The sequence below is a fragment of the Limulus polyphemus genome, unplaced genomic scaffold (assembly GCF_000517525.1).
Source record: "Limulus polyphemus unplaced genomic scaffold, Limulus_polyphemus-2.1.2 Scaffold53, whole genome shotgun sequence".
NCBI lineage: Eukaryota > Metazoa > Arthropoda > Merostomata > Xiphosura > Limulidae > Limulus > Limulus polyphemus.
The window spans coordinates 759991-773012 of NW_013665663.1; the positions used below are offsets into that span (position 1 = coordinate 759991).

General features: G+C 32.8%; 1 protein-coding gene across 1 annotated transcript in view; it reads right to left on the reverse strand.

Moving 5' to 3' along the window:
• The window catches only part of LOC106463485 (cuticle protein 19.8-like), a 13651-nt gene extending 1462 nt beyond the window's left edge, over positions 1-12189 (reverse strand). Inside the window, exons 1-4 of the mRNA XM_013923527.1 lie at positions 12088-12189; positions 7628-7723; positions 6667-6954; positions 620-742 (exon numbers count right to left, since the gene is read on the reverse strand). Of these exons, the coding sequence (XP_013778981.1) occupies positions 620-742; positions 6667-6954; positions 7628-7723; positions 12088-12189 (609 nt within the window). The remainder of the gene's footprint in view (positions 1-619; positions 743-6666; positions 6955-7627; positions 7724-12087) is intronic.
• Positions 12190-13022: the final 833 nt, after the last annotated feature.

A 13022-nucleotide genomic window follows, 5' to 3' on the forward strand; every position in this document is an offset into this window, starting at 1 on the left:
GTCTTACACTGATAAATTAGGGACGGCTAGCGCAGATAGGCCTCGTGTAGCTTTGCGCGAAATTAAAAAAAACACACATATATATATATATATGCTGTGACGATCTATAGAAACAAGAGTTAAATATTATTTTTAAAAATACGTCTCATTGCATCTTCTCCCTCAGTTTTGTCTGCTTAAGAATATTTTTCTCGGGATTTTTATTTTGGTTAGTAACGAAACACACACAATTTTAGTAAAGTAAAGTTTTATACGTATTGCCACGCTTTACCATATCTCCCAGTCTTGTTCTAGAGTAATGAACAACTATTCAAACCTACTATAGAACAAGCAAAATATCCTGTTATTTAACTTAAAGTGCATAAAGCAACCTCAAGAAGGTTTCAGCCATAGAAACTTGAGACCTAGATCTTCCACTGTAGTAAAGCATTATCATAATTCCTTAATTACTAACGGATTTATAGCAAGTTTCTTTACAGTATTATTTTTAATGCTCGCATTGAGAGCTTACTAGGGCATCATACGTGTTGTTAGATCTACTTTTAAGTATAACGAAAGCATATTACTGAATTTATGATCAAATATACTGCTAATTATGAAAGCTAGAACTCATACTTACATAATGTTCTGGAGCATAGCCGTAACCATATCCATAAGTAGGGACACCAACTCTAGCTCCATGGTAAGGACCAAGATAATCTCCAGCCAAAACCATTGTCACGGAAGTTAAGAAAATGAACAACTGAGAAAGAAAATGAAAGTTTTAGACGTAGTGATCTATAAAACTATCAATCCAACATTATGCTTAATCTATATTATCAAAGTTTCATTGATGCAGTGAAACGTGAAAAATAACTTGGATGTTTTATGAAAACTTAATACCGTATTAAAAGGTGTAAAGTAGGGCTAACTTGACATAGGCCTAATTTACGCTTGTCAATGAGGTGATTGATTTCCGCGATGACTATATGATTTTTTTAAAATTATTGTTCTTGATTCAAAAATCTTTGTATCTAGCTTTCAGATTACTATTTGTCCGTCTGTATGTCTGTATTGCTATTAGTTAAAGATGAAATGAACGACATGGAAAAAGAATACATGGCACCATTGTTAAAACTATTAGTGTTATTCTTTTCAATCTTTAAGACATAAGTTTTAATTTTACTTTCTAGTTTGCTAATAATTTCGTGTCTATAGTGTTCTCTTGAGCTGCAGTTAAATATCATATGAATTTTGTTTTTCCCATTAACGAAACTGTCCCTTCATTATCGACTTAAGTCATATAAATATATCAGACTTTGAAGAAACAGTCGTACTAGAACTCTAAACCTAAAGCTTCAATTACTTCTATTTAGCAAACAATAAACGTACCTTAAACTCTTAGTTTAATTAGATTTATTTAAAAATTTCGATCCACAGTGGTCCTGGTACCTTAAAACTCATCTGGTTATGCTGAAGACTTCTGTTTGTTTATAAATGAAATGCTTACAGATATATCTAATAAGACTTGGCACAAGGTATTTAGAGAACAATGTTATTCAATCTAATATAGAGCACTTACAAACATATTTAATGCAACTTGAACTATAGTGCTTATAGACATATTTAATTCGGCTAGCTATGACTGGGCGTTAACAGATGTATGTTTAATTTGGTTCGTTATAAGGTGCTTACAGACGTAGTTCATTCGTCCTGTTATAAGGTACTTACAGACATCTTTAATTCGACCTTTTATAAACTCAGAACCAAGTTTAATTCGATGTAACAAAAATATAATTGACAAAAATTCAAGAAATGTAATTAATGCCAAAGAATAAACATTATACTTATATAATGATAACACTCTAAAGTTTTCTGACGAAGTGAAAACTTAGATTGAGGCCAACTTAAATCCTCTTCCATATTATCTGGTTAATTGGGATGGGTGTTATGCTCTTGTTAAAGGTCTGTTTTCAATTCTACAGAAAACCGTGCAAAATAGAAGACTCTTTCAACAATACATTCTGTTTTCCAAATACTAATAACCTACGAACATGTGGATTAATATGAGCAACAGCAACAACAAACTTATGGTGTTAATATATATTAAACTTTTAAATGACACTTACTTCCTACATGCTTTACTGTAATGTATAGTACTATTTCTGTTTACTTCTCTACTTACGTTAGTGGTCATTGCTCGTTTTTCCAATGGGAGTTATTCACACCGTTTATAGAAGGAGAACGTATCTGTTGAGATTCTTTAGTATGTTCTCTGTCTTTTCTTTTCCTTGTCGTTTTTATAGTTGCTGGATCGTTTTGTGATGACCTGTATACTTAGGTGTGTGCATGAGTTTGTAATTACAGGGATTGACCGCGGCACCTGTACCAATCTCCGTGTCAACAATACGAAATAATACAAATAGAGGTCAGAGAGAAGAGGTTAGTTGAAGAAAGAGGGGTAAGAGCTAGATGAGGATAATAGCGAAGAAAAAACAGAAACACAATGTCTTCAAACATATTTTACTTTTTTAGGCAGTAAGATAATAGCTAACAAATGTATGTATTGGTTTACTTTAAGCAATATATTAATTTTTTACAAGTCTTTAAAGAATTTTAAGCCTTTTGCTAAATTTGACAAGATCTGCCACCAAGAGTAGAATTGATCATACCACTAGGAATTAGGCTTAAATGAGCCGAATATACCACTATCCTCCCCTCCTCCCTCTTAAGCAGTATATAAAAAAAAGAAAATAGGGCTTATTCATCCCCTCTAATGCCGGAAGAAAGTTTTCGTTGTCATGATCTCGCAGAGAACAATGATCTTCAAAGAAAGCGTGAGTCAACCATCAGTTGGTTTTGGGTTTTTGAATTCGGAAACATTTCTGACTCCGCCCATTTCGTCGAGATTCCAAGTCGTACTAAAAGGGGGCGTCACACATTTCGTCTAGGCAGTTTATTCGTTTATAGTATTAAGCTACACAATGGGGTATCTACACTTTGTCCACAGCGGTGAATCGAAACCTGAATGTTAGTGTTGTAAGTCCGTAAACTCATCGTTGAATCATTCAGCGATTTGCCTTGTTAGATACATACAAACATTGTTTTCGGGGAAAATGTACAGATACTCAGTTTATGAAAACTAACGAATCGATGCTATTGGTTAACGAGAAACTAGACACTCGAAATAAAAACTGTAGAATCGACGTGAATTATAATTGTAGCGAATATGTTATCTGTTCTATTTATTGTATATTTGCAATATTTTGTTGTTGAAATCATGGAAAACACAAAGTATAAATTATTAATTTCAGTAAACTATCATTTACAAATGTTCTTATGGTTATAAATTTTCATCTATTTTTATGTTTAAAAAAAAGATTCATAAGTTTTTACCTAAACTTTCATTGACACGAACCACATTTTTCTGAATTTTGTACTCAATTCCAAAGAAGCTTGAAGGAGAGGATGATAGAAAAAATAACCTCACTGACACACTTCTCCTACGTCATACTTCACAAACTTCAATAAACGTTTTAAGTATATATTTTTAAATAAGTGTAGGTTAAAATTGCGATTTAAAGCTCATTTCGCTGTTGCAACATCAATACACGTAATCATAGTTTTCAATACAGTCTAAATAATCTACATTCATATGCGTTTCATTAACTGAAAATTCAATGGCGACACTGAAAGTGTTTGTTTTCATTGTTTAATGCGAAACTACTATTTGCTCTTCATAGAAGATATATTAGCACTATTCTATACTAATTTTACACGTAATCAAATCGATTTGAAGATCCCATTTTAAGGTCTGTCTTATTAAAAGTAGATCACGTTTTACTAGAATTATTCATTAAGTTGACTTTTTATTTCATTTTAAAACATATGTTTGTCTAAAGCAAAGTGCAAGCTTTTGAATAAACAATTAGAAGCAAATAATTTAGGTTTGGTTGTTTGTAATTAAGCACAAAGCTACATAATGGGCTATCTGTGCTCTGCCCACCATGGGTATCGAAACCCGGTTTCTAGCGTTGGAAGTCCGCAGACATACCGCTGTGCCAGTGGGGGGACATAATTTAGGTATCCCACATACTAAAATCATTACTGTGTATTACTTAATAATTTCTAGCTCTCTGGTAGCTCAGCGGTAAGTCTGAGGGCTTATTACGCTCAAAATCTGGTTTAGACACTTGCGTTGGGCAGACAACTAATAGCCCGTTGTGTATCTTCGTGCTTGACAACAAACACACAAATGAACATAATTTCTAAGAAACTACAGAGAAGAAAACAAACTGGTGCTGTAATCCATATGCTGCTGTAATTCATATGTTACTTACAAAATATTGTTTGTAAAAATACAGTTTAAAACGCAATAATATAATGTTAGTTTTGAGACAACTTTAATGTTATTGGTCTTGTCAAATCTGAAGTTTTTGCATAACTGTAATTCTCTGACGGTCCCTTCTATATCATTTCTTCTCTACCGATAGGTGTGGTTTTCTCCCCTAACTTTCTACCTAATCTATTGTTTTCGGCCTACTTTCCGCGCAGTAACAAAGAGTGTTACAAACTTGGGAAGCACAAGAAACAGGTCGACCGTAACAGAAGACACTCTTGTTCTCGTATCATAACTTACCGTTTCTAAAACACCGTTTTAATATTTCGTTAGCAAACAACTCTATAACTACTTGTATCACTTAAATAAACAAAATAGTGGATATATCACGAGTTGAAAAGGTAAAATGTCTCACCTACTATGCAGCGATAATGACGAATAATTACGGAAGAAAATAAAATTTAACTTTTTTATTTAAAAAAGGAAAGAGAAATAATGCATAGGCACAGGCACTTTTGAGTTTCTAATGAGTTCAAAATACCATTTGTATTTCAATCCGGTTTGGTTGAGTTTTAGATTCTTATAAACACAAATAGACGGTGTAGCCTAACATATGATGAATGATATGTTCGGAGCGAACACATTCGAGCCAATTATGTGACAGTATTATTCTATATTTGCTGATAAATATATAAGACAATGAAACGATGACCAATTAGAGTATAATAAACCTAGATTTAATTAATTATTTAATAAATAACAATAAACTAGCTGATCAAACCTATAAACACTCATTTAAAGTATGATTTATTCTGATCTCGATATATTTTGAATGACGTCAAGAAAACCTGCGATAATTCATCCTTCTACAAGTAATAAAAATATATATCCTTATTCAGTTATGTATAGTTATATATATTTTTTTTATATTTTACTGCAGATGTTCTATATGTACTTATAGTTGGTGTTCTGTCCTTGCAAGCAGGGTGTAGAAAGGGCATACATTTGTACCCATTTTCTAGCTTACAAAATGTTACAAACCGCAATAATTGTTCAGTAAAGCTCATACGTGTTTGAACTTGTTTCTGTGTCATTCCTTTCTGAAGTGAAGTTGCACTCATTTCAAGCGGTGCTACAGAAACTTGTCCAAGTATAAGTTTGGGTTTGTCTTTTCTTGGCTTAGGTATGTATAATAGAAATGATGGTTTACATAGATAATCTGGGTTGTGGGATACCGTATTAGGTATTTCGTTTGACATGAATGTGTAATATCGTCATAATTCTTACTCTTGCAATCGTCTCCTATAGATGTGATTTCTCCAGTTCTAGCAGACAAAAAAATTCTATATAAAACCACTGAAGCCAGCAAGTTTAGATAAAACTTCTATAGTTTGATAAAAAAAACATGTTGATTCATTCACTTGTATATTAGTTTTCTCTCGCTCTCTTTGCTGTTTATGTTTACCATTTTTTGAATCTGCTGTTTACTGAGGATACTTATAGTTATTCTGTTAGAAGCGTGCCTTAATACCACATCTATAATCTCCCTATTGTCGTATTGTTTGTCATGCTATTGTTGATATATATATATATATATAAGCTCTTCACCAACTGATTTGGTTTACTTTCATGTTGTCTATGTGTCTAAGTAGTGATATTTCCATATAGAAACGCACATGGGCTACAAGTATTTATACCCAGGAAAAATATCATCCTCATTTACTTTCGATTGTTATCACAGCGAATTAGTCAGGATTTGTTCCTCAAGCTCCTCAGTTGTATGGGTTGTTCAATGATATTACATTACTTGATAAGCTGATGTATTAGTACACTAGAAAAGACTGAGTTGTAGCTATAATAATTGTTTATTGTGGTATCGGTACCGCGAGGCAAAAACGTAAGGTTATCAACAAATGATGCTACAATATACCAAAAATTTATAAAAGGAACAAAAAAATTCGAAATATAAGGATTATTGATACGTTTTAAACAATACTAAAGCAACATTGTTTCTGAAAACAATAACATTAATTTATTCAATGCGTATATAAATACAAGCAGTCTTGGATACCAAGCTTTTTCACAAACACTCTTTCGCTTTGGTTATTATTGTACAGCGGGAAGCATACAAGAATTAGACGTATTTAATGTTAACATGTTTATGCAATTTTAAGTTTCGATTTTGAACATAGCAAATGAATATTACTTAGCATAACCTGCACCTTTTCTTCTTTAATACACTGCGAGAATAGGCTGTAAAGTTAAATTTAATTCCTTTATCAAAAACTTCAATGGTATTTGGCGAGTGGGTAACCGTAGGGTGCGTAGGCATGAACGGCGGGAATCACGTGTTTGACGACAGGTTGTTTGTAGACAACTGGAGCGGGAACTGGGTTGGAGTTGATGGTAACGTCGGCGGGGTTCTGGTTGTCGGTGCCGGGCTCACTGGTGTCGACCTGGGCACGGAAGCCGCCAGCATCGGCAACGTAATTCACCTTACGCCAGATGCCATTGGCATCAGCGTAGCCATAGCTTCCAGTGACAGCTCCGCTACCGTCTCCGCTCTCGTGTCGGCTCAGCTGAGTGCCAAATTCATCAGTAGTGTCGAAGCCAAAGTCATAAGGTTCGGGAGCAGCCTGGAACAAGAGTCACAGTAAAACGATAATATTAAAAATACATAATGAATAAAACTGTACATTTACTGAGATTATGTGTGCATTACGAGTGGATGATTTTCATGTTGCATGCTTTGAAAATAGGTTCGGGAGTATCCTGGAATGGTAGGAGATAGTAACGAAGTTATACAAAAAATGCTATGGTGTGAACCATTCATTAATCTAATTCTATTGCAGTTCTATCTATTTTCCAATTAAGCTTTGATTTATCTCTTGTTAATATTATATAATAATATACGAAGCTCTCTATGCTGAAATATATACTACTGCACGAATTGATTCGTAAATCCTGTTTTAGGGCATTTTATATAACTAAGCATTTTGTGGCAATTTGGATATAGATTGAATACCCAATGTTCAAATGACTATCTATGTACAAATAAAATATATATATACAATGAAAATATGATGTATTTTTTAAATAAATATATCCTCTCATGCGAAATTATTTAAACTTCCTTAAGTTAGTCTTGGTTAAACGCTTATTTTGCTCATTTTTATAGTGTTTTTTAAGCTAGAAAAACCATTGTAAGTTAAACAATTTCTGATATCTTTTACTATATGTTCTCCGTCACCTGTAGGAGTAGTTTTTGTAAGATTTTTTTACTTAATGTTAATTTGTGTTATTACTTACATAGTAGGGATCGGGATGGTAAGCAGCAGGGTAGGCATAGGGAGCAAGGAGTTGACCTCCAAACACACCTGCTACAACTGCGAGAAAAACGAAGACCTGACAAAAGAAAATTACACTTACTATTATAATTCACGATATGGTAAAAACTTCAAATTGCCATAAAGTTTGTTACATAAATAACCCACGGTAGTTATGGAGTTTAATACATGTAAAAGGAAAACACAACAATTACCTACTTGCAAAACAAATAGAAAGTTTCCAAACATTTCGAATTAAAATAAATTTTGCTCATTTATAGAGAATGAATATTGTTTTAAATAGCGTACCTTGTTAGAAATAGCAGCTCGTTAGGTATTTCAAGATACGTTTAAAGAATACTTTATTATTTCACTAATTGGTTATTGAACGCTACAAAGCAATGTTACAACAATTTAAATTAATACGTAAATAACGAACACATAATATTTTCTATTAAAATAAACTCAAATAGACCCCAACTTATAATGGAATAAGTTCAATCTAATGATAGATCCTTTAAGAAGCTGCCTGTTTCTTACAAGAAATGTTACATTCCGTGAGCAATAAACTCAAGCAGATCCCAACGTCTAATGGAATAAGTTCAATCTAATGATAGATCCTTTACGAAGCTGCCTGTTTCTCATAAGAAATATTATATTCCGTGAACGATTCCGCAAAATAAATCTAATCTTACCTTAAGCATTGTGAATAGTGAAGTTGTATTGAAACCCTGAGTTGAAATCTCTAGAAGAATGCTCGAGCTTTCGAAGCTTACTTATCTCTTAATGTTTCTCCTCCTTATATATATATACATACGATCAAAAAGAGGGCGATGGTTGGTTTGTTACCAACAAATACCTATACTTTAAGAATGTAATAAAAAAATCAGAACAAAGTTTACAAAATTGTAAAATATAACAGCACATGATGTTGTATTGTTTTTAGAGAACATGCCCTCAAAATTTTACTTTCTTTTGGTTTGTATGTTGCTTCTTTTACTGTAACCGTCATGAGAACAGGTTACGCCCTTGTTGATGCAAAACACATACCTGTTTTCGATTTCTTGAACTATAAATTAAGAAAGGGAAAATGAAGTAAACAATGATGATAGTTGTGTAATATCTGAAACATCATTTTGAAGATATGATTTTTCCTAAAATACTTTTATTTTCAACAAAGAATACGATTAATATTTTGTATAATATTTTAAAATTAATACATGAAATGCTGTTCGACCAACATTCAGTAAGTGGCGCAACACTCCCTGCCCTCTGGCGACAAAATCATGAAATAAAGAATGTGATCCACATTACGTGTCACTAGATTTTAATCAGGTTTATTCTACATTTAATAAGTCTCAGCCTGGTTTCATCAGAGAAAGTGTAGAGGACAAACATCTAAAGGTCAGACAATAAATATTTCAGTGAAAAAAAGCAAAAACAAAAAATCCGTTAGAAATGCAAAAATGTGTAATTCAGATACAGAATGAGGCAGAAGAAAGTATTAAGCTCAGTAAAAGAAGTGTTTCTGTGGTATATCTGGGACCTATCAGTGCTCCTTAAGGAAGTCACTCTTGAAAATTTTTACTTAGAGGTATAAAAGATGAATTGTTAATTGAACACTTCACATAATCATGATTACTGAGGTTGTGGGTCTTTCTTTTGGTCCAAACTTTATGTTTTCTTGAATTATTAAGTTTATTGTTTGTTTTGTAATTAAGCACAAAGCTACGCAATGGGCTATCTGTGCTCTGCTCACCACGGGTATGGAAACGCGGATTCTAGAGTTGTAAGTCCGCAGACATGCCACTGTGCCAGTGGGGGGCTAAGTTTATTGTAAGGGCTTCAAACTAAAAATGATAATTAACTAATGCTATAGAACCATCTTTTTAATGTGAATGTTATAGTAGATATCGATATAGAATAGTGACGTTAGGCGAAATACAATTAGTATAATTAGTTTAAATAAAATTTTAGTTGATTAACGTGCCTTCTACACTTTTATACAGCAATTAAAGGTTTAGAATACAAACATAAATATTTCAATATTTAATGCTTAAAATATTTCATTTAAAAATCGCGCAAGAGATGAAAGTTCGAGGCTGATGACTTGTTCTAGCGTGTGTATTGAATACAGAATACATCTACGTACATTTACTAACACTAGCTTTTAGCTAACCCTAATACACCATGTTACATGGGAACTGTTGTTCATAATAAATAGAATATAGGTGTTACAACTATATTTAGTAAGAAAAGTGTAAAACAACTAAGTGCAAAAAATTAAGTATATATATATATATATACTGATGAGAATACTTAACTACACCTAACTTTGTCAATTCCTCAGTCGCACGTTCCCAATGTCTTTATTACCAGTCGACCCCCTCCCAAATTTCACAAAGATGTATTTAAAGAACAGCAAGCCCTTTATGTATACAGTCCAATATCCATATGTCGAATTAAGCGTCAGAGACTTTGGGAATTTACGTGATATACCAAAAGATTGAGATAGCCGATCCTTAAATACAATTGAAATTATGTAACTTAGACTCAAAGATAAATTCAGGCGTCCACCGATTCACGTGCATAACTCTAACTTGACCGAATGAGTGCATTTCTAAACGTTCTGAATTTCGCAAAACGTAAGGTTGTTAGGTATGCTTGTATAATGAGACAATACGCACGATTTAAGTATTTTGGAATAAGTTTGATTCTAGCAATGTCGTAGATGAGAAAATCAAATATTATTTGTAACTAAACTTTGTGAAAATTCCTTAACTTTTCCATAGAATAACAATTCAGCAATTGTCATATTTTTCTTAATGAAATTTCTTCCTTCAATTTAGCGTTCCTCTATTCTCGACTTTTTATAATTAATTTGGCTGTAGTGAATCAGTGTACATTTCCATGACAATATTGTGTTGATATTCACAATAAGTCCTTTAGAGTCTACTGCATTATGTTAAATGTTTCTTTGTTGTTAAGCACACATTTACACAACAGATTATATGTATTCTGCCAACTGTGGTACATAAACTCGATTTTTAGCGTTATAAGCCCTCAGACTTACTGCTGAGCGACCAAAGAGAACGGCTGAATGAAGCGTCCGTTTTTGAAATAAATGAGTTTGATATATATATATAAGAAATTTAACAACAAAAATGTAAGTCTCCATGAAAATGTGAATCTAAGATCTTTGCTATCTAGACAAAACCTTTTGATGATTAACATTTTATTTATTTTTATTAATCAGTAAAGATATCGTGGAGGATAAATTCACAGTCTATTACAATAGAAGATGGCGGGAAATAACAAGAACATTAGGAAAATATATGAATAATGGCGGGAAGTAACAAGAACATTAGGGAAATATATGAATAATGGCGGGAAGTAACAAGAACATTAGGGAAATATAATAATGATGGCGGGAAATAACAAGAACATTAGGGAAATATAATAATGATGGTGGGAAATAACAAGAACATTAGGGAAATATAAGAATAATGGCGGGAAGTAACAAGAACATTAGGGAAATATATGAATAATGGCTGGAAGTAACAATAACATTAGGGAAATATAATAATGATGGCGGGAAATAACAAGAACATTAGGGAAATATAAGAATAATGGTGGGAAGTAACAAGAACATTAGGAAAATATATGAATAATGGCTGGAAGTAACAAGAACATTAGGGAAATATAATAATGATGGCGGGAAATAACAAGAACATTCGGGAAATATAAGAATAAAAGTTCGGTACTGTTCTAATATTTTTCATTGTTTTTTGAGGTTTTTTTAAATTCATATTTGTTTTAAATAATTTTTATGAAAGGGTAATTCCAGGGTTTGCGGCTTCTGCCTTGAAAGTTATTCTGATAATGGCTTTATTTTCTGGTTGAGACCAATAAAAAGTTCTTTCATAGCATCCCCCGCTTACTTCCTCAGCTAGTCACAATAACTAAAATATCACTTGCCAAATATAAATATGTTTACATAACTTATGTTCAACCTATCCCACATATGCTTAAAGCATAAAGAGCCTGGAAAACAAATTTAATCTTGTTTTTAACTTACCCATACAAATGCAATATTTTTCATATCTTGTAAGCTAAGTGTTCACAATCCACCTTCAGTAACTGTTCGATTAATCGGAAGAGTTGTTGATGGTTGATGCAGTATTCTGAACATTTTCATGTATCGAATTAGTCTTGTGAACCTAGGTTACTTCTGCCTTTTGTGTTACAGGAACCATATTACTGATGCTAAGTACACACAACACCCAAGCACATATTACTTTTGCCCCCATACTAGCTAAGAAACACCAGGCTAGTATAGGGGATCTCTCCGACTTTCATACTGAGTCCTAAGAGAGTTTTCGTTACATGAATCATGGTCTGATGGAATCTTTTTACGGAGAAACCATTCTTTTCGAAACTTACCCACACGTCATACAGTTCATCCTTAGATAGATCTTCTTGTGTGTATGATACGATACCTCTTGCTTCAGCTGGTATACACACAGTGTCAGGGGTCAGAAGCATTCTTCTACAAATGTGGAGAGTCGAAAATCACATCATCTACTTCAACCTTTTTTCCAAATCAATCTATTCTGTGCCAAACCTTTAGACTCTTCAATCTTTGGTTGTGTTGAGTTGTTTCACGAGTTCAAGTATGTGTGTGTGCGACGGCAGAATTAGCTTCTGTGTTTTAGGCGAGAAAAAGACGATAAAAATTACAAAGTGCACTGAGAAATTTCACCTTTTAAAGGAATCTAAAGGTTAAATACACCCAACAGCTACCACTATCTTATGCAACCATTTCTTTCTTCTACTACCTAATGCCTTTTTTTAGACCTTGAAATATTAGATTATTCTGTAGGATGATGATTATTATGGTATAGGGTTTTTTTCCACCCAGTTCGTGAAGGAGATCCAATGATTTCCTAAATTAAGCAGTGTGACAAAACAAAGCAGGTTATATAACGATAAAAGCATTCGAGTTTCATTAAATAATATAATTTATAAAATGTAACCATATGATCAGATCTTCTGATTAAATCGTAATTTCATTAGCTGATACGTAAGATGTGCATTTATTTAGTGGTTCTATCTTGCATGTTGTAATCTTCGAAAGATAACAATAACTGAACCATGGCAACTTAGCATAACTAATATTTCATATATGATTATACATGTATATTGTTTGAATTAGCAAACCAATGATTTTAGTACAGGTTCAGCTAACTTATTTGAATCAAAATGACATTGCAAAGTTTTCAAGATTATCTAAAGCTTAAATCCTTCACATGTTTTAGAAGGTACAACGTCCCATTTCCAAAACTGTATTTATCTACCAGCAGTTAATATACAATATT